The 23,888-nt window shown below is 41.3% G+C and overlaps 1 protein-coding gene across 3 annotated transcripts in view; it reads left to right on the top strand.

The window, feature by feature from the left end:
* Positions 1-23,888, top strand: part of CDH18 (cadherin 18) — a 1,107,921-nt gene that overhangs the window by 874,752 nt on the left and 209,281 nt on the right. For all 3 annotated transcript variants that reach the window (XM_029590319.1, XM_029590320.1, XM_029590321.1), the window contains one exon: positions 16,134-16,387. In XM_029590319.1, coding sequence (XP_029446179.1) covers positions 16,134-16,387 — 254 coding nt within the window. The remainder of the gene's footprint in view (positions 1-16,133; positions 16,388-23,888) is intronic.

The raw sequence follows: 23,888 nt of genomic DNA on the forward strand, positions 1-23,888 counted from the left end.
TATTTTCGTCTTCAGAGTTCCTTTTCAGTTCAGCAATGCTTTTGAATTTGCCTTGCACCAGTGCCACTCTCTTTTGAAACAAACACCTGTACTAGTGGTGATTTTCTGCCAGGTCATGATGGGTCGCAGAAATGGAACCTTTTGTTACTAAGCTAGAAACATTTTGAACTTGCTTCCTTTTCCTCGTTGCAGCAGAATGGAAGGTTAAAGGCTGCCACTGGGGTTGTCCTGGTATTTCTTTTATCCCTTCTGTGACACCTGATTTATGACTAGCCAATTTATATTATTGCTTAAGATAATTATCTGGAAAAAGAGACGACAATTTACTGGTTTTACTGTCAGGGTTTATTGGATATTGACTTCTTCCTCAGACAGCAGATCTCATACATGTCCATGTAGCAACAAGCACCTTAATCTCAACCACAGTTGTCTTACTTTTTTGTCTGGTACTGAAAAGATAGAAATCAACCAATGTCCTGGTTATAACTGAATAGAGTACCGCTTTTGATTTTATATTTGCAATGATTCTTTCTTTTTTCACTTTTTTTATATGCATTTATAAGCTTGCCCTCAGGTTTCAATCCATTTTATAGAAAGCCTAAGAGCACTTTCTTGGCGATGACACTCTTGTTTCACAAGGGGTAATGAAATGAGTTACTTATCTTTTAGTTGAGAGAAATATCTTTCCATAGATATCCTAGTCTCTATATCCTCCTCTGATAGCCTGTGCCTGGCAGTTGATTTCTATATTTTAAGTACCGAACAAAACAGACAACTAACATATAATACCTCGTATTGGTTTTCATATTATTTGTTTATTTACAATATATCACACCTTTCAACTACGGGAAGCTTCATTAGTATCAAAGAAAAATTGGTATAAATAATAGATATTTGCTGAAACATTTAATAATAATGTACATCAGATAAAATGAATGCTTGCTTTCTGCATGTTTAATAGGTATCAGATCAGTGGAATAATCATATACTCTTGAAGTTCATGAGACTTAGGTGTATAACAATTACATCATGCTAAACTGAGAAGCTCTTATCTACAGCTTACAATCTTTACATGATCACCTGTCCCCAGCACGGAATGATCATTAAAATGCAATTGAAGATCACGTGATGCGGTGAAGCCGGGCGGTTGTGCTAGCTCAGGCTCCGTGCCTTGCCCCCCTCTTATCAATCTACATCGGCATCATCTGACCGGCAATTCTTCTCTGGCATTTGATATCAGTAAGAGTGAATGTCTATTGACCGATTTATGTTAAAACCTGCTACTGATATGCCTCTGAAGGGAACTAAAAGGATAAAGAAAAATTGGGAGGAGTTGGCGCCAAAATGGCGGACACCCCAGGAAGGCACTCTCCTTCAGTTACACCACCGGGGTCCGCTTTGCAGCAGGAACTTACCGCATCGGTCACTAATGTGGTGATTGCAGCGTTGGATAGCCGGTTCTTAGAACTATCCTCTCAGTTTCAAGAAGTGAAACAGTCGTTGGCAGAGTTGCTCCCCCGTATGGATGCAGCGGAGGGCCGCATTTCCACCCTCGAAGATGGCCACCTTAGCAATCAGCAAAAAGTAGCCGAATTGGAAAAAATAGTAGAAACACAGGCGGAAAAGCTTGATGATTTAGAGAATCGGGAGAGACGGAACAACATCCGCCTAGCCGGTCTCCCCGAATCGGTGGACGATGGGGACTTGGAGAAGGTTTTGGAAACGTGGCTGCTTGAAGCACTTGAGCTGCCGGGGCTAACAGCAACATTCAAAATCGAGAGAGCGCATCGGCTTGGACGTAAACGGGAGGGAGACAATAGACCTCGTTTGGTAATTGCGAAACTCCTGAATTGGTCTCACAAACAACAGATCTTGCGGGCGTATCGTACTAAGAAATCTCTGCAGTACCGCGAAACTACAATTAGACTGTTTCAAGATTATTCGGCTCAAGTGGCTGCCAAGCGGAAACTATTTAGCCCTAGCTGCACAGACTTATTCAATAAAAACGTCCGATTTCAATTAGCATACCCGGCAACTCTTCGATTCCGACATGCCGGTAAGGATCACACATTCACTGATGCTGAAGAGGCGAAAACATTTATTATGCAGATGTGAGGACGCTTCGACCAAAGCTAAGATGGCGCCGACTAAAGAAAGGGCCAGATAAGGCGCTGGTTCTCCGAGTCAATTTCCAGAATATCGAGTTCCTGATAGAGGGGACTTTACTCGAGAGCGGGAACGGACTGTAACTTTGAGAATCAACAGGGTACGTAGTTATTTGGGTTTTGTTTTGTTGTTTCCCTGTGGATTGTTCAACCAAGTTCGGCCTGACGGGAGGGCAGCAGAGATCTAAGAACTTTCATGGCAGAACCCTCTCGGCACCTTCGGTGATGGTTTTTGTTGTAAGTGCCAGTTGCAAATGTTCACTTAACCTGGCAGGTAAAGATTTTCTTGGTGGTACTACAAACATTTTCCTTCAAAGGATTGACCTGGGTAATTTCGCGGAGATGGTCTTTACGCCACGGTCTTTCTTCTGACTCAGCTCCTTTGTCTGTAACACCGGTATATCCGCAGCTTCTCCCACCCTTCAGATGTTCAGGACACGCAGTTAGGAGGGTGGGGGAAGTTCTTGAATTATGAGACAAGGAGGGAACGAACAATCCATCATTCCAACGCAGATGTTAAATAGACAAAGATAATGCTTACTTGGAACTGCCGATATTGGGACCTTTTTCAGGTTTGCGGAGGGGGGTGAGGTCACGAGGCATCTTTAACGTGTTTCTCCAAGTGTCTTGATACCTTCGGGTGGACAGATACTGTTTGATATGTTTTTACTTTGGGGCTCTGGGATAAGGAAGGGGGGGGTGAAGAGGGAGGGGAAGCAGGGGAGGGGAAGAGGGGAAGGGGAGGGATACAGAGGTACAGGAAAGGTATGGATTTTGACTTTCTGGTGTTATGACAGGAGGGGATGGTCTGTTATCTACTATGGGTGGAGGCTATGTTTACAGTTTGGTTTTACCTTGGGCTTAGGCTGGGGAGCCCATGGTATAAGAGTCTTATTTACATCCTTTGTAGGCCCAGTCACGCGAGGTTTATGCCTCCTTTAAAAATTGTTAGTCTAAATGTGAACGGTTTGGGTCACCCTATTAAGAGGACCAAAGTTCTACAATCACTCAAACGAGCTCATGCACACATAGCATGCATACAAGAAACACACCTAACAGATGCAGAAAGCAAAAAATTACTGAGGGACTGGGTGGGCTATTGCTATTATGCTCCGGCAGTGGGGAAGAAAGCGGGAGTAGCTATCTTAATACATAAATCCCTTTCTTTTCAACTAACGGAAGAGACAATAGATCCGGATGGCCACTACATCATACTCACGGGGAAACTTAATGGGAAGGATATAACTTTGGGCAATGTTTATGGTCCGAATTCGCCCTCGGCTGCATTTTTTCAGACTATCTCTAACTTGTTGATCACTCAGGGAACAGGGGGCTTCCTTCTGGCGGGTGATTTTAACTCAGTTCATGATTTATCCCTGGACAGATCTTCCCCTCCTAAGGCTCATATCTCTAAGCCACGAAGTACTTTCATTAGTCAACTTTGTCAAGACTTAAATATGTTGGATTATTGGCGAGTACTGCATACAACTGAAAGGGACTACACACACCTCTCGAAAGCACACAAGACACTATCACGCATTGACTATGTCCTAGGCTCGACAACACTGTTTCCTTTTGTAGCTGCGACTGGCATAGATGAACCAGGTGTGTCGGATCATGCTATGCCTTGGGTGACGCTTAATTGGGGGGAAGAAACGGAAAGAACGAGATGGTGGAAATTTCCCAATTTTTTGAAAGAAGATTCAAAATTTCAAATCTTTCTGATTAGTAAGTGGGAGCAATATCAGGAGACAAATGCACAGCATGTTAGTCAGCCAGAACTTTTCTGGCAGACAAGCAAGGTGGTTTTGAGGGGTGAAATCATTTCATACCTGCGCTACAGGAATAAGGCTATAAATGCCGAAATTCTGACACTAGATAATCAACTAAGACAAGCAAAGACAGATATGATTCACTTCCCTTCGCCAGCCCATACAACACACTATCATCATACTCTCAGTGCATTGCAGGCCGTACTACACCAAAGAGCACTAAAATCAATGCAGTATAAGGAACATTCCTTTTTCAGGTTTGGGAATAAGTCTGGGAAAGCACTAGCGAATCTTATCCGATTACGTAGGTGTAAATCTCATATTGAAAAAATGTCCCTTCCTACGGGTACATGGGCTACTAAAGGGACAGAAATTTGCGAAGTCTTCAGACAGTTTTACAAACATCTTTACACGGATGACAGATCTGGGGGAGTAAAAGAGGAAGCTGAGTTTTTTGCGCGCCTAAAGCTACCCACACTTTCGTCCTGGCAATTGGAGAAATTGAATGCACCTCTTACCAATAAGGAAATTCTCCAAGCCATAAAAAACAGCAAAGTGGGAAAGACACCTGGCCCAGACGGGTTTGCATATGATTATTATAAAATTTTGGGAGAGCGGGTAGCAAATTCTCTACAGGCTTTTTACCAAAATGCCCTAGACCAGAAATCCTTTCCCACAGATTTCAATAAAGCATATATTACAGTCCTCCCTAAACCAGGCAAGGACCCAACATCTCCCGCCTCATACAGGCCAATATCCTTGCTAAATTGTGATTTAAAATTATTGGCTAATACGCTGGTGGCGCGATTAAGTAGTATCTTGCCAGGTCTCATCTCCCAGCACCAAGTGGGGTTTGTGAAAGGGCGTTCCTCTAGCTCACACATTGTAAAACTGTTGATGGCGATTGAGTTTTGTCAAAAGAATAAGATACCAGCTATGGCTGTGAGTTTCGACTCAGAAAAAGCCTTTGACAGGGTTTCCTGGGATTATCTGTTCTCGGTGCTGGGTCGCTATGGGTTTCAAGGCCATATTCTCGAATATCTTTCTCTGTTATACCATCTCCCTACCTCCCACATATTAGTAAATGGGCAACTGTCACAGGCATTTGTACCACAAAGAGGGGTCAGACAGGGTTGCCCATTGTCACCGCTACTATATATATTAGCCATAGATCCACTGTTACGATCTATAGTGCAAGACGAAGAGGTCTTTGGCCTCACTGCGGGCACTCAAGTCTTTAAAACTGCGGCTTTTGCTGATGATGTCCTCATCTTTCTCACTCAGCCTAGGTTATCACTGCCTAGGGTCCTCTATCTACAATGCTGCAATGGCAGTTTTTCCGGGCTCAAGATTAATGCAGACAAGTCTGAAGCTTTGGAGGTATTCGGAGATTTGCAACGATCGTGGGGGCCCTCATTCCCTCTTAAGTGGGCTCGGGGACCTATTAGGTACTTGGGAGTCCTTGTTTCCAATGACCCGGCGGTTATTTATAACATTAATGTCCAACCACTTTTCAAGAAGATGCAAGAACGTTTATTGAAATGGCGAAACCTCCCGGTTTCTCTAATGGGTAGAATGCATTTATTGAAAATGGTGGAGCTCCCTAAGTGGCTGTACCTATTACATATGTTGCCGATTTGGTTGACCAGAAGGGATCTGCAGAGGATAAATAGGGAAATACGTCTTTTTCTTTGGAGAGGGAGGAGGGCACGGTTGGCAACCAGGTACCTGGTGGGGCCAGTGCTGGAGGGCGGCTTGCAGTGCCCGGATCTCCAACACTATAACCTAGTTTCTATGCTTCGACACATTAGGGACTGGTTGCAAGGTACAGAATATTTTTCCCCGACATCCTTCGTACAATGTTGGTTGGGGGATTGGTCCCCGGCCTCTATAATCCAGATGCGGTGGCTGGCAGTCCCGCAGTCTTGTAGACACTTCCTAGTGATAGAGTCCGGTCGTAAAGCCTGGCGACATCTGGGGAAAATAGTGAATATGTCCAGGGAGGAGTCTCTGTATATCCCTATTTGCGGTAACCCTTCTTTCCCTCCTGGTCAGGGTAACACAGTATTTCAGAGATGGGCCACTAACGGGTTGCGAATGGTTTCCCAGATGTTTATCCCAGATACTCATCTCCTACAGAGCTTCCAGAGTTTACAAGAAAGATACAGTCTTCCCGGTACAGACTTTTATGCATATTTACAACTACGGCATTTTCTCACAAGCAGTGGCTTAACAAGTAAACCAGGGATGGGAAGTGTAAGGTTGAGCAAAGTACTAGGAGTGGATAGACCAATAATATATTCCAGCTCCATGTTTTCCAAGCTATTAAAACCCCTAAGTTCTACAAAGGGTTTGGAACAGATAGCTGGGAAATGGGGGAGTATACAAGGAGTCGAGATGACGGAAAATCAAGTAAAATTGTTTTTTAAGAGATCCTCGCTGATCACTGAGAATACCCAATTACGAGAAATGCAATTTAAGTTTATATGGCAAATGTATCTTACCACTGCAGACGCAGCAAAAATGGGGATTTGTCCATCCCCCTTCTGTCTTAAATGTCAGGTGGAGGTTGGGAATTACCAGCATAGTTTTGGACATGTAAGAAAATATCACAGTTTTGGAACTCAATACAGACTTTCTGCTCCAAGATTTGTGCATTCAACTTTCCATTTCTACCTGAGACATGGTTATTGGGCTCACATATGCTACCCCCGCCACGACCCTTACCATATCAGGCTCTATTTATGGACAAAGCTGGATTATTAGCTAAACAATTAATTCTTCAGTACTGGCTATCTAATGAGGCACCAACTTTTAACCATTGGATGCAAAAAATGATCAAATTAGCCACCTTTGAACAGATGACGGCTGCATCACAGACGACTAAGAAACAAATGATGACGTCTCAAATTTGGCATACGTTCCACCAATATCAAGAAACAATAACTCCAGCAACCGCCCAAACTGGCCACAAGGACTAGGGTGACATGAGATATGACTAACAAAATGTTGCAACACCAACTGTTCACGCACACCCATCTGTAGGCAGATAACCTTACATGGAACTCTTGTCTAACAAACATACAAGTAACGATTTCCAAATGTGAGAGGGTAGTTTCAATTCTGGGTATATCTGGTACCTCGGGGAGGGTAGGAGGAGGGGCTAAGGGGGGGGGAGGATCATGACAGCATAGGTTGGGGTTCGGTGTATTACTTTAGTTTGCTGGCTGTACGATGTATCCCAAGCACGTTTATATTAGAAGACATACTGGATGGTTTATGTTAAGTTGTTAACACTGTGAATCAGTTTTCTGTACCGAATTTTATTTAATGGACATAAAGGGAAATGTCTGACGATACAGAATGTTCTTGTTCATACGACATATACAATGATCAGTCAGGCACTAACATATGATTAGCTATATTTTGGTGTTAAAATTATACATACTTGTATGTCTGATGTTTTGTATTTCACAAAGAAAAAATTCAATAAAAATATATTCAAAAAAAAAAAATGCAATTGAAAATCTTTTTAATTTGCAGAACAGATACCTAATTTTAGCAGGTGTATCTACACTTATGTAAACAAATTGCACATGAACAAACATCTGTTAATGTACAATTATTAATGTACAATTATTGCAGCTGATTAAATATCTACATGTGATTATAATTTATCAGTACAGTGTCACATAGATTGTCAGTGATGACAAATACATACCAACACTGGTCTATCCAGTTTTTCCATTTGTAATCCTCTTTAGTTCTCTCTCATTGAGCAGATAAGCATCTAAATTTCCATGCTTAAACCAACACTAGTCTTCTCATATCTTTTAACTAACTACTCAGTTCATCTCCTATCACTGCCCTTTACATGTGTCCCAACCATATTTTAAAATTTCATTCTAATGTGAACATCATCATCTCTGCTGTAAGAATTTGCCATCTTACAGTTTGGATTTTATAAGTCCCATACTAACTACTATATACTATATACATATCCTCTCCCAAGTCTTACCACCAAACTCTAAAATAATCCGAACAGCCACCAAAACTAGTGAGGCTGTTTTCTGAGACATCTAGCCACCTCCATGCTCATTGGTGTTAGGGTTATAACCATGGTGTAAGGAGCTTGGCATTGGTGGACCCTTAGTGCTGTGGTGTGAATGGCACAACCTAGCAGGCTCAACTTCTAGGCCCACACCAACAGCTGGCGGATACGTCCTGCAGAAGGACAAACTAGAGATTCATCTATACTAGCCACCTCTCCCGCAAGTTGGCAGGACTAAGGTGAATGCCTGGAAAAGTCAGGCAGATGAGAGTCCAAAGACAGAGTGAGGTCAGGGCTGGTGACAGACAGGAGATACTGATGACAGGCCAGATATCAGGGCAGGCATCAGATGGTATATATCGGAGATGGGCCAGAGGTCAAAGCAGACAGCAGACAGGGTATAGTCATATCTAAAGGCAAAGGATAGGTCTAGGTGGCAATCAAGGAATGGTCAAGGTCCAAGCAGAGGTCAAAATCCAAGAAGGCAAGCTGAGGGATGACAAGGAAAGACAAGACAAAGACAAGAACCAAGACAAGGGCAAAGACAATGGCTAGGGCACAGCTGGGTAATGCAGACAAGGATGGAACAAGAAAAGGGTGAGACAAGGTGGACAGAAACACAGGAAAAAGGCAAGAGCAAGACAGGAACATAGGAAGAGGAACAGAAGAACACAGCAACGAAGGCAGCATGCTTTGAGCACAATGCAGATCAGGAGACCTATTGCTGAGGTGCCTGATGCTCCTCCGAAGGAACCTTTAATAGGAGGGTTCAGTGATGTCATCCAAAGGTGCCGCAGCAGCAGCCTTCCTGCCAGGAGCCCTTTAAGGGTGCAAATGTCAAGCGTGATGTGCTTAGAAGGAGCCAGGGGTGCAGTGGCCTGGTGGCATCCCATACCATGCTTGGTGGCATCAGTCTGCAGGTGGTATCTTAGCCACTGGAAGTTGTTGCTGGCATCCAGGTGAGTGAGGCGGCTTGTAGGGCCATCCTGCAAGCTGTCAAACCTAACATGGACAATCTGTGCAGGTTACCCCAAACTTCTTGGAAATGTAAACCTGATGCAGCCATGTCACTAGCATTAGGGTTGAAGCTAGTGTTTCTTCATTCAGTTTATCCCAGCCTTTTTGAAATCTAAATTAAATAATCTTGACACTTTCTGTCATCCCTTTTTGTCCCTCAAAAGTTATGTATGTACAGACATTCATGAATCCTCCTCCATTCTACCTAATTCTTACTTTCAGCCCTTACCACTGTTTTTTATGTCTGTCACAAATGTGCTTATATTATGATACAATTTAAGTTGCCACTACTACTGCTGGTAGATATCTACCACCATCTTCAATAATAAGTTGTATGTAATACAACTTATTTTTTTGAAAACAACTGTGACTAGCTTTCCAGAGCTATGCAATTTTTTAGGGATGTGAATCGGTACCGGACTCATTTCCGGTATTGGGTTCGGGTAAAAACCATGGGAAATCTTCGTTCCCGTGGTTTTTACCCGTTTAAATCGGCTGTATCATGCCAAAAAAAACCAAAACACCCCGACCATTTAAATTTAATTCTTTCTTATCCCCCACCCTCCCAACCCTCTCCAAACTTTTTTAAAGTACCTGGTGGTCCAGCGGGGGTCCCAGGAGCAATCTCCCGCTCTCGGGCCATCGGCTGTCACTAATCAAAATGGCGCCAATGGCCCTTTGCCCTTAGCATGTGACAGGGTATCCGTGCCATTGGCTGGCCCCCTGTCACATGGTAGGAGCACTGGATGACCCATACCATTTTTAAAGATGGCATGGGCCGTCCCATTACTCCTACCTTCCGAGGACTTGGAAGACTTCAGGAGTCTTAGATGAGGTTAAGACTCAGAAGACTTTGATGAGATGAAGACTCATAAAGCTTGGTCAATGCAAGGACTCAGAAGACTTGGATGAGGCAAAAACTCAGAAAATTTGGATGCAGGAACCAGCAAGAGATGAGGAATATGGAACAAGATGGATTTTCAATGATGAACATGAGAACAATGCAAAGGCAACCAGGAAGTGGCAGAAGAGCCTTTTATAGGACTGGCTGGAGGAAGATGTCATTGGGCAGCAATGGTTCCTTTAAATGATGGCACATGTATCTAGGAGAACATCAGATACAGGGAATGTGCTGGAGTCAGTGGCCCTCAGGCCACGAAGATCACGGCAGCATCGGCGGCTTCTCCAAGCTGCGCTGGAGAGTGAGCGTTGGCAGCACAGGACCACGAAGGCAGGGCAGCGCGGCATTGAGGATGAGTGAGCTGCTTTTGGCTTATCTGCGGGAAGCAAGTGCAACAGTACTTCCTCCTCAAAGCCCCCTCCTCAAGCCTCTTCTCCAGCTGCTGAGGAGATGAAGGGATTCCTTATACTAACTTGGAGAATCAAGGGTCCAAGACAGGAGCTGGAAATTCCTTGATTCAGGGCTGAAGTGAAGAAGTATACAAACTGCAGACTTAGACAAGGACATCCTGAGTGTTTGGATGAAGACAGGGCAGAGTGCTTAGATGAAGACATGGCTGAAGCTTGAACCAAAAACATAACTGGAGGCGCAGATTCAATTTAAGATCCAGAAATGCTTGGTCCAATTTCTTAGGTTCTCACTTAATTATTACCAAAATGACGGATGGGTTAGACTTAATGTCCTTATGTCACTCTGGAATGGCAATGTATAATTAGTTGAAAGAGAATCATTCCTTTGAAGCCTCTATGACAGATACTGTTATTGAACCATGTTGAATGACTAAATTGGACTACAGAATTGCAACAGATTGATTCTGGAATAACCAATAGTACTGAAGAAATGGCTGCTTTTTTAGAGTCCAAGGAAATAGCTACTGCTCAGATGATGCTTCACCTGCGGCTACAGCTCATAAGAGATGACCGATTGAAGAATGTAGATGCACAGTAATAGACCTTGGCATCTCCTGAAGCATAGGAATATATCCAGAGACAGTTAAAGTCCAAACTGACTGTGGCCTGAAATCATGAAGTACATACCACAAGCAGATGATACAAGAACTCGTGGCTTGAATCTTGAAGATGAATTAAATTCTTGATTTTGAGATCCACAGGTTTGAATAGGCTATAATCAAGAGTGGATTTTGTTTTGTAGCTGAAACGTGACAGAAGAGAGATGAAAAGCTGGCAGTGGCTTCTCTTTCATTTTCAAAGACTACATTGAAATGAACAGAACAGGACTATATCTGGACTGGGAGAGGTGGTACCACAACCAGTAACAGACTTAACATAAACAACTTATTATCAGATCTTGCTTCTAACTCCACAAGATGAATTTCGAGTTTTGCAGATAAAATATCTGGACACACCCCATTATTTCCAACAATCACAGAAAGGGTATGGATACTTGCTTTGCTACCAGGTAACTCTTTGAGCTGATCTTAAAAACACTCAATGGGGAATACAATTTATCTATTTATTTATTTAAAAGCATTTATATACTGTTTTTAAAAAATAAATTTTTCATCAAAATGGTTTACAAGAATATAAAATAAATGAAATTAAAATATAACTTAAAAGAATAAATAACATAAACTGGCATATAACTAATAAGTAACAATTTTAACAAACATTTAATAAATTGGGGCTGGGCCATGAATCACTTTGTGGTCATAGGATGGGGGAAGACAAGGAAAGGACTAGTGTAATCTGGGAAGGATAGTCACAAGGGAATGGGAAGGGAGTGACTATATCTGTTTTTGAAGAGACTGACAGGGGGGCGATATTAAAGGGGGGAAGGGGAATGGTGTTGATTGGTGGAAGTTGAGTGGATTGGTGAAATGTTAAATGCCAGTTGAAATAGATATGTTTTTAGAGATATTTTGAAATGTAGTGGATTTGATAGTAAACAAAGATAATTTGGTAGAGAATTCCAGAGGGAGGGTCCTGCTACAGAGAATGCCCTCCTTCTGATGATGTCTAGTCTTGCCTGTCGTGGAATGTCTAATAGATTTTGTGTTAATCATCTTAAGTGTTGTGTGGGTTTGTAAATGCAAAGTAGAGAACAGAGACAGGTGGAAGATGAGTTGTGTATTAAGCCATGAATGATAGTGAGTACTTTATATTTTATCCTGTATTTTATGGGTAGCCAATGGAGAGATTGAAGAGTAGGTGTGATGTGATTTCGAATGGAGATGCCAGAAAGAATGTGGGCTGCACTATTCTGAACCAGTTGTAAAGGGTAGATTGAAGAGTCAGGTAATCCTAGATAAAGAGCGTTACAGTAGTCTAGACCAGAAAAGATTAAGGACTGTAGGATAGTTCGGAAATCATGATAAAAAAGAAGAGGACGTAGACATTTTAAAAGCTGCAGTTTATAAAATGATTTTTTTGTTAGAGAAGAGATGTGTTGTTTCATTGATAAACCCGATACTTGCACGAACAAGATACTTCCAACTGATATGGGATATGAACTTTAATAATGCTCCCAATTATTTCCTGGCAAAAATGGAATTCCCAAACATGCAAAACAAGATATGGCTTTATAGTTGGTGGTAAGTGACACAATTGTCTATAGTGAAGAGAACAATTATACTGAGAGGCTCATATGAAGATAGGAGTGCCATTCCTTTTTGATTAACCTATTGGTAAGAGTGCTGTGACTCTGCCTATTTAATAACTAAAGAAATAAGGACCAATGCACTTCTGGACATTACTAGCCTCTAAAATTCCATCAGAAAAAACACCCATACAAAAAGAGCCTAGAACAGAGAGGCCACCTTATTTCTTTAGTTATTAAATAGGCAGAGTCAAAACTGATAGCTTGAAAAATACAATGCATAAGACTAGAGCATAGGTGAAATGTTAAAGCAAGCTGACAACATACATGATGACACAGGTGAGGGCTTGAAACAAGACTGATGGCTTGGAGCACACTTAGGGCTGAACCAAGGCTTATGGCATGAACCAAGGAGGTGCAAAGTAGAAGCTGGCAGCAAGCTCAGTGGCATTGGTATCTTCTCTAGATCATGCTGGGAAATGAGTGCTAGCGGCACAGAACTATAAAGGTGAGGCAGCACTGTGTTGGATGAGGGAGCCGCTTGTAGCGCTTGTACGCGGGTGGCAAGCACAACTGTGTTTCATCTCTAGGGAGCATTAATGTGCAGCTGCAGGAATCAGTGCCAGAGAGTACATAGGGCAGATCTAAAGCTTATGTGCTGTTAAGGGGAAGTTTCACTAATCACCCAAGACTTAATATTGGGCCCCTTGCTTGGGTCCTTACTCCACTTTAAAGGCTATCTGGACCAAACCCTTTTTAGGTTTCACACTAAAAAAAATGTCTTCAGCTTGGAGGCTGCTCTAACACCATGTCCGTAGCTATGTGACAACTGAGGAGGAGTGAGGAAGTTGTGTATGTCAGAAAATCCCCACAGCCCAAGAGCAGATATCTAAAATGCCTGCTGTTGCTTGGGACCAGGCATACCTCCACAGACTGGCTGCCTCCCTCCCCCCCCCCCCCCCTTTACTGGCCAGGCATGTCGATCTGTACAATACCTATTCCCTAATTATTATCCTTAACTTGAGGATGGATATAAACTTTAGATGCACGTCCATAACTCCTGATGCGATAAGGGGATCTGTGCATCCAAAATGTACATCCAAATCAGTGTGTAGCTAATCACATTCATTACTTGTAAATTCCATGTTGATGAGATTATTAGTTATTACCCCTTTATGCAAAAAATAACCATGTGTCCAACACACATAAAAATAACCATGTGTCCAACGCACATAATTTAACCAGAGCTGGCATTAAGTCTTGAGGAGGCCCAAAATTTTAAGAGAAGCAGAAAATACTGTTTTTCTGTGGTTCTTCTGACTTAATATTGTGGTGATATTAAGTTGAAGGAACCACAGGAAGCAGCAACATGGAAAAAAAAACTGTCTTGATGGCGATCAGGTTAGGAAAATGGCTGCTCAATTTATGAGTATTAATTTTCCTAACCTGTGGCTATGCACTTTTTGCCTCTATCTCAAGAAAGTATTATCTCCTTGTTTTATCATCTGGTCAATATTCTTTTCCTTTGATCTTCTACTGCACTTCCTGCCTCCCTTTTTGTTAACCTGATAAAGCTGCCCCTCATACTTTCTCCATTGTGGCAGCTACATTTTGGAATACTCTTCCTCTTGAACTTAGAACAATAGATTATCCAAAGAGATTTAAAATAGTTTTAAAAATCAAATTTATTTATTCTTGCATGTTAGTTTTAAACTAGATGATTTGATTCTGTTTATTTGTTTTAGCCTGTTGATCTGTTTTAATGCTGTAGTTTAGATAAGCTGAATATATTTTATTTTGTTTTTACCTGTCAATGTCATGTATTTATTTGTATTTTATTATATATGTTTGAATTTGTAAGCCAATGTGGACTTCAATATTGGTGGCCTATAAACACCAACAAATAAATAAATAAATAAACAAGCCACTTTGGTCTTCCCATTTCCAACACCTTCTTAGAGAACTATATTTATTATTATTATTTATTATTTTTTTCTTCTGGTTTCTTTCTTCTTTTACATTTGTAAAATTGCCTTACACAGAGATTTGTCACATTTTCATTTCTCCCTTCTGTTGCTGACTAAAGTTCCCTTGTACATGTCAACACTTAGATGGCCACTAGGGCTTCCTCAGCACTATTTCTCATCATCTTGAATAAGTCCTCCAGATCTTAGTATTGTTCAGTTTAGGTCTGTGTTTTACTATTGCTCTACACAGGCTACTATTTTTCACTTATCATGAGGTCAGTGCACTCTTTCAATGTGTCTATACCAGATCCAGTGTAGCATCCTCTCAAATATGCTCTTCTAGTTACCTGAGGAATGTCTCTTGTATGGCTTTTAGGAATTATTTACTCATAGGTGATTTTGTTATCATAGGTTCTGGTCACCATCTATTAGATTAAAGTTGTCAACAAGCATGACCACCCTTAGTATGTCATTCTTGTGATATTTCTTATTATGTCTGAAACCATCTCCTTCCTATGTGTACACATAATTTCTATTAGGTTTTTCCAGAGGAATGCATATTAATTCAGCTTATTTCCTTTTTCCTTTTATGTCAGTGGCTACTAAACTGTTCATAATGTAAATGGTTCCTCATCACCCCTTTTCTTTAAGTTATTGCTTCTAAAGCATTTATAGCCTGAAATGGTCATATCCCAATCCTGATTTCCATGATGCCCAGTCTCAGTGATAACAACTGTTGTATATCCATGTCCACCTCTGCCATGGCTGACTGTGATTTTGTTAACAAGACTTTAAGCATTTGTCCACATGACTTTCCAAGATGATGCTCTGCCTCCCTCTTTATTTTATGTTACTTTCCTTTTATTTTTCTATTAACTATTTTTACAGCTTTCACTTCTCTCCTTTTGCTTCTTGTCACCTGTATTATATTACCCAATTGAAGAGTTGATTCACAAAGATGAGGTACCATTTTAATATGGAAAATGCAAGTTATTTATAGCTGGGGAGAATTGCTTATATCTTCCCTCTTGTCTAGCTTAAATGCTGGACTATGTAAGACTATGTTGGCCTAAGTAGTACAGTCTTTCCATTATGGTTATGATGATGTGATCAGTGACCAATTCTTAATATTATGATGTGCTGAGATGATAAACTAAATATAATTCAGTTCTAATAACTTACTAGAAAAAAACAGGTAAATGCACTAAATTTAGCTTCAAAACACAGGCCTATTACCTGGAAGATGCACTGGAAGTGATGTGCTGTGGAGCTCCCAAGGTTTTCTGGAGCTCCTTGTTAAATTATTTTATGAAAAAAAAAGAGTTTCTTACTCAGTAGGACAGATTGTGAAAAGAAATTGGTACCACATCATTGTGCATTTCCCTTTCTACATAATAATTGCCAACTGAGATTTGACTTGTGAGCTGGAACAGAATGTGAGTTTCAAACTTCCATTTTAATTAACTCAGTCCTTAAGAGGTTCTAGTTTGTTTTCTATTTTTAATCATATCTGTATATATCTTTGTTTTCTAAGCATATTACATGCCTTCAGGTTACAGCAGACTAAATAAAAAAATATATTGCTTCTGATTTGATGAAAATTTAACCCAAAGGCTGAAAATTGATTTCTATTTGTTTCCACAGCCACTCAATTATGAGAAAAAGAAATTATATACTCTCAATATAGAAGGAGCAAATACTCATGTGGATTTCCACTTCTCACACTTGGGTCCGTTTAAAGATACAACAATGCTGAAGATTATTGTAGGAGACGTGGATGAGTCACCATTGTTCACATTGCCATCTTATATCTTAGATGTCTATGAAAATGCAGAGATTGGAACTGCAGTTGGCACTGTAACAGCGCATGACCCTGATAGTGCTAACATTTTAATAAGGTAGGTCTCAAACAATTATTATTATGACAGTCAGCCTTGATCTTTTGAAGCAATATATGGAATGCAAATAAGCATTCCTTTAATTCCATTGTATTTATTTTCTTATTAGATTTTAACATAAAATTAAAAAAAAAAAATTTAGAAGCATAAAAAACTGTAGTGTCTGCCAAGCAAGAGTAGAGTGTTAATAGATTTGTGCAACTGAACTCAGCAACTTGGTAATATTTGTTTATGTGCAAGAAGAGAGTCCTAGATAACAGCTATGTCAGCCAAAGGTTACAGAAGGATCTATTCCCTGAAACAGAAAAGTGTAGGAAACCAAAGAAAGAAACAGAGAATTGGTAATTAAGAAAAATGCTGCAACACCAGAGATAAACAAATGGCTTAACAGCTTGGACACCAACAAACCATCTTGGCTTTGTAATGTCACTGAGAGTGAAGTCCTAGGCAACAGATGGAAAGGACCCCACACCAATATTCAGGCAACTTTATAAAAGCAGCTTAGTTAGACTAAAGTCAGAACTGGAGGAGAGGCCTGCTTTAAAAAAAGCTACTAATGAAGACTGTTTATAGAGACAGAAAACTCAAGACAAAATTTTGGAAAGGTTTGGCCTATAAATATGATACAAGAGGTTTAACTAAAAAAGCACTAGAAAGAAAATATATCTGGTTAAGGTTATTAACCTAAAAATGAGGACATTTTCTGTTTATTAATTTGCTGGCCATTAGAAATGTATTAACATTATTTCTGAAAAAAATCATCCTTTAATGACTTGCTTGGAAGGCTAATATTTGCTATCAACTACTGTTTTTGGCTAATATTTTGAGGGAGGTAGGACAGGGGTCTGAAGGGCTGGAGAGAAGACCTGATTTATAAATGTTTTTTGCAATAGTCACACAGGAAGACAATGACTGATATATCAAGCCTACTGTACACATTACAATCAAAGCAATATTGTTGCACTAATGACTGGAATTATTATCACTAGATATTGCAGGCACTTGCTACTAAAGAGTTTGAAGAAATGAACTTCCAGTTGACCATGATGATAAAAATGCAGTAGTATTTTAATGGAGGTTATTTATGTTAACAGTACAGGTGATGTGTAGCAATTCCTTTAGCATGCCCAGGAACACTCATAATTCACAAACATCAGGCCCAGTTATAGGTAAAAGTCTGCAATCTTTATTGGTTGAGGCTTAAGAATCAGCAAATTGCTTTTACCAGATTTGACAGAGAACTGCATACAAAAAACCCCCACAGTGGACAATTTTTTGAGGGCCAGATTTTAAAGCCTTCCATGCTAAATCCCTAGGATTTACATGCATAGGTGGGATTACACGCATCAGGCCTATTTTAGAAAGGCCCGGGGATGCGCGCATGTCCCGGGGCTGAGAAAAAGGGTGGGGAGGGGGTGGGGCAGGGCAGTCTGGGGGTGAAGGCCCCCAGAGGCCTTTGGCACAGTGGCCATTCGCCGCTGTGTTGGAGAACCACATGCCGGCAGGCTGTTGGCATGCACAACTTGCACCTGCCCAGAGGCAGGCACAACAGGTAAAACAAAGGTTGGGGGGTGGGGATTTAGGATAGGGCTAGGGGGCTGGAAGGTTAGGGGAAGAGGAAGTGAGGTTAGGTTAGTGGTTTGGGATGTTCCCTCCGAGGTTGCTCTGAAATCGGAGCAGCCTCGGAGGGAACGGGGGAAGGCTGCGAGCGTCGGCTCACGCATGTTGTACAATTGTGCACCCCCCTTGTGCATGCTGACCACCAATTTTATAACATACATGTACCTGTTCGCACATGTTATAAAATCGAACATCCATGTGTGCGTGCTGTGTAGCGCATGTACATCGATATGCTCGCGCAGACTTTTAAAATCTACCCCTAAGTGAATAAGGCATGCAAATAGGGGCAGATTTTAAAACCCTTGCGCGCGTAAATCCGGCAGGATTTACGCGCGCAGGGCCCTCACGCGCTGGCGCACCTATTTTGCATAGGCCGCCGGCGCGCGTAAGTCCCGGGGCTTTCGAAACGGGGAGGGAGGGGGCGTGTCCTGGGGCGTTCCCGAAATGAAGCGGTGTTTTGGGGGCGTGCCGCGGCGTTTTGGGGGCGGGCCCGGGGGCATGGTGCCGGCCCGGGGGCGTGGTCGAGGCCTCCAGACCACACCCTCGGGACCAGAAGACGGAGCGGGGCTGCTGGCGACACGTGCAAAGTTAAGGGGGGGGTTAGATAGGGCCGGGGGGGTGGGGTTAGGTAGGGGAAGGGAGGGGAAGGTTGGGGGAGGGCGAAGAAAAGTTCCCTCCGAGGCCGCTCCGAAATCGGAGCAGCCTCGGAGGGAACAGGCAGGCCGCGCTGGGCTCGGCGTGCGCAGGTTGCACAAATGTACACCCCCTTGCATGCGCCGACCCCGGATTTTATAAGATATGCGCGGCTACGCGCGTATCTTATAAAATCTGGTGTACTTTTGTTCGCGCCGGTGGTGCGAACAAAAGTACCGGTGCGTGTATTGTTTTAAAATCCGCCCCTAAGTGATTTATGCATGTAGACTGCCTATCTGAAAATCACCCTGACTCAATGCTAAGTGCATGCATTGTTCCACAAAGTGAGTACTTTTAGCCATATTGACAGAAGACATTTCCAACCCCAATATTTAAAAAGGGCTCTAGGGGCGATCTGGGAAACTATAGACCAGTGAGTCTAACTTCAGTGCCGGGAAAAATAGTGATAACTATTCTAAAGATCAAAATCACAGAGCATATAGAAAGACATGACCCCTCATTCTAGAGCCTCCTTTCCTTTGAAAAAGGCTCACCTCCTGGCATGGAAACCTTTGAAATATTTGAATGTCTCTAACATATTTCCCCTATATTACCTTTTCTCTAGAGCATATATGTTTAAATCTTTAAGTCTATCCTCATATGCTTTAGAACAAAGACCACAGACCATTTTAGTAGCCCCCCTCTGGACTGAATCCAGATGGTTTATAACCTTTGAAGGTGTGGTCTACAGAATGGTACACAGTATTCCAAGTGAGGTCACACCAGGGCCCTATATATGGGCAATATCACCTCTCTTTTTCTGCTGACCATTCCTCTCTATATGCAGCCAAGCATCTTTTTGGCTTTTTTCGTTACTTCATCCACCTGTTTGGCCACCTTAATATCATCAGATACAATTATCTCCAGATCCCTCCCTTTATGCTTAGAAGTTCACCTCCAATGCAGCACTTTTCCTTTGTTTTTTTGCATCCTAAATACATTACTCTCCATTTTTTAGCATTAAATCTTAGCTGCCAGATCATAGACCATTCCTCATGCTTTGCTAAATCTCTTCTCATTTGTATTTATTTTTTTATTTAATCAATTTTATATACCGATGTATGGTGGTTAACCTTCACAACAATTTACATGTTCAATAAAATCATTGATATTTACATAAACACAAGTATAAATGATAATTACCATATAAACAAAATTAAAAGCTAATGTTACCCATATTAAATATAAAGTAAAAATAACAAAATTCTAAAAATTAAAATTCTGAAAACTAAACTCAAACAATATAAAATAATAAAAATCAAAATTCAAACAAGTAACAGACATGTTACTGGCTATTATCTGTTCCATATGCTTGATTAAAAAGCCATGTTTTCAATGACCTTTTAAACACTTTCACATTTTTCTGGAGTCTTAACTCAACAGGTAAGCTGTTCCATAGTTTTGGGCCACCTAATAAGACAGCTCTTTCTCTGACTGCTGTAAGTTTAGCAAATGCTACCGAGGGAATGGAAAGTAAGCCTTTTTTGGCTGAGCATAGATTGTGTTGAGGAGTATGTATATGCAAGTCTGCGTTCAGACAATCAACATAATTGGCATAAATAGATTTAATTCTGAACTTGACTGGTAACCAGTGAAGGACAATCAAAACAGGAGTTATGTGATCTTTTATGTTTGCTCTGGTAAGAATTCTGGCAGCAGAATTCTGCAGTATCTGAAGTGGTCTAATGTTTGGAGGAGACCAAGAAATAAGGAATTACAGTAGTCTATGTTGGTAAATACCTTCCATACCTTCCTGTCTGTCCACCTGTTACAGATTTTGGTATCATTGGCAAAAAGACAAACCTTTCCTGACAATCCTTCTGTTATGTTGCTCACAAAAATGTTGAAAAGAACTGGTCCAAAGACCAATCTCTGTGCCATAATGCTAGTAACACCCTCTTCCTCAAAGAAAACTCTGTTTATCTCTACCCTTTGTTACCTCCCACACAGCCAGTTTCTATTCCAGTCATTCACTCTAGGATCCCTACCAAGGATGCACAATTTATTTATAAGTCTTCTGTGAGGTAACATTGTCAAAGGCCTTGCTCAAATCCAAATACACTACGTCTAGCGCTCTCCCTTGAACCAACTCTCTGTTCACCCAATCAAAGAAATTGACCAGATTTGTCTGTCTAAATGGACATCAGGGAAAGGAAATGTTCATAATCCAAAATTGACTTGAAATCAACTATTTAACTACTTTGAACAATTTTTTATCATCTGCAGATTTGATTATCTCACTTGTCGTATTTCTTTCCAGATCATTTATAAATATATTGAAAAGTAAGGGTCCCAGTACCGTTCCCTGAGGCACTCCACTACCCACTCCCTTCCACTGAGAAAATTGTCCATTTAATCCTACTCTCTGTTTCCTGTCGTTTAGCCAGTTTGTAATCCGCGAAAGGACATCGCCACCTATACCATGACTTTTTACTTTTCTTAGAAGCCTCTCATTAGGAACTTTATCAAACGCCTTCTGAAAATCCAAGTAAAATACATCTACCGGTTCACCTTTATCCACATGTTTATTAACTCCATCAAAAAAGTGAAGCAGATTTGGGAGGCAAGACTTGCCTTGGGTAAAGCCTTGCTGACTTTGTTCCATTAAACTGTGTCTTACTATATGTTCTGTGATTTTGATGCTTAGAACACTTTCCACTATTTTTACTGGCACTGAAGTCAGGCTAACCGGTCTGTAGTTTCCCAGATCGCCCCTGGAGCCATTTTTAAATATGGGGGTTACATTAGCTATCCTCCAGTCTTCAGGTACAATGGCTGATTTAATGATAGGTTACAAATTTTTACTAATATGTCTGAAATTTCATTTTTTAGTTACTTCAGAACCCTGGGGTGTATACCATCCGGTCCAGGTGATTTACTACTCTTCAGTTTATCAATCAGGCCTACCACATCTTCTCGGTTCACAGTGATTTGGTTCAGTCCATCTCAATCATTACCCATGAAAACCTTCTCTGGAACCGATATCTCCCCAACGTACTCTTTAGTAAACACCAAAGCAAAGAAATCATTTAATCTTTCTGTGATGGCCTTATCTTCTCTAAGTGCCCCTTTAACTCCTTGATCATCTAACGGTCCAACTGACTCCCTCACAGGCTTTCTGCTTCGGATATATTTTAAAAAGTTTTTACTGTGAGTTTTTGCCTCCTCAGCCAAATTCTTTTCAAATTCTCTCTTAGCCTGTCTTATCAATGTCTTACATTTATCTTGCCAACACTTATGCATTATCCTATTTTCTTCTGTTGGATCCTCCTTCCAATTTTTGAATGAAGATATTTTGGCTAAAATAGCTTCTTTCACCTCCCCTTTTAACCATGCTGGTATGGACCCCCTTGTCCCTCATCTAAGGGAGAAAATGGTATTAATGGCTGGGATATGCTCCTTCACCTCAGGAAACCTGAAAACAAATGAGGCTGTAAACAGGGCTGGTAGTATTTACAAGTTTTATTAACTAAAGGGTAGATTTAAAAAAATATGCACATGCGCTGCTCAGTGCATGCTCATAGATGCACAATTTTATAACGTGTGCATGCCGGCATGGGCATGTTATAAAATCCGAACAAGTGATCACAGGGATGGAGATTTTCCCAGTTTGCATATGGTGACGAGATCGGGCCTCTCCCAGTTCCGCCCAGTCCGTTCCAATTAAGGAGGGGACTGGGAGGGAGCTTTCCTATCCTCCTACCTACCCTCCCTCTTCTCCTCTCTTCCCCAACCCCTTTGACAGCCCTACCTTTTTTTATTTTCTTTATTTCCGAATTTACGTCAGCTCCTGAGCTGGCATAAGTTGTGTGCGCTGGCAGGTTGCCGGCGTGCAATGCCCCAGCATAGCAGCAAATGACCGCTGTACTGGCAGCCTCCAGCTCCACCCCGCCCTCAGGACTGCCCCTCCCCACCCCTGGGACTGCCCCTTGAAAGAGGCCTGACTCTTGTGCGCGTAACGGAGATTATGCATGCTGCTGGGCCTCTTCTAAAATGTGCATGCGCAAGCGCCGGCCGCGTATGTAACCTGCATGTTCCCTGCGTGCAGGGGATTTACCTGTAACTGTAAGTTCCTAGGAACATAAGAACATAAGAACATAGGAACATGCCATACTGGGTCAGACCAAGGGTACATCAAGTCGAGCATCCTGTTTCCAACAATGGCCAATCCAGGCCACAAGAACCTGGAAAGTACCCAAAAACTAAATGTATTCCATGTTAATATTGCTAGTAATATCGGTGGTTATTATCTAAGTCAACTTAATTAATAGCAGGTAATGGACTTCTCCTCAAGAACTTATCTAGTCCTTTTTTAAACACAGCTATACCAACTGCACTAACCACATCTTCTGGCAACAAATTCCAGGGTTTAATTGTGCGTTGAGTGAAAAAGAACTTTCTCCGATTAGTTTTAAATGTGCCACATGCTAGTGCCCCCTAGTCTTTCTATTATCCAAAAGAGTAAAAAACCGATTCACATCTTCCCGTTCTAGACCTCTCATGATTTTAAATACCTCTATCATATCTCCCTAAGCTGTCTCTTCTCCAAGCTGAAAAGTCCTAACCTCTTTAGTCTTTCCTCATAGGGGAGCTGTTCCATTCGCTTTATCATTTTGGTCGCCCTTCTCTGTACCTTCTCCATCACAATTATATCTTTTTTGAGATGCAGCAACCAGAATTGTATACAGTATTCAAGGTGTGGTCTGACCATGAAGCGATACAGAGGCATTATGACATTTTCTGTTTTATTCATCATTCCCTTTCCAATAATTCCCAACATTCTGTTTGCTTTTTTGACTGCCGCAGCACACTGAATCGAAGATTTCAATGTGTTATCCACTATGACGCCTAGATCTCTTTCTTGGGTAGTAGCACCTAATATGGAACCTAACATTGTGTAACTATAGCATGGGTTATTTTTCCCTATAATCATCACCTTGCACTTGTCCACATTAAATTTCATTTGCCATTTTGATGCCCAATTTTCCAGCCTCACAAGGTCTTCCTGCAATTTATCACAATCTGCTTGTGATTTAATTACTCTGAACAATTTTGTATCATCTGCAAATGTAATTACCTCACTTGTCGTATTTCTTTCCAGATCATTTATATATATATATATATATATATATATATATATATATATATATATATATTGAAAAGTATGGGTCCCAATACAGATCCCTGA

This window comes from Rhinatrema bivittatum, chromosome 2, assembly GCF_901001135.1.
Source record: "Rhinatrema bivittatum chromosome 2, aRhiBiv1.1, whole genome shotgun sequence".
NCBI lineage: Eukaryota > Metazoa > Chordata > Amphibia > Gymnophiona > Rhinatrematidae > Rhinatrema > Rhinatrema bivittatum.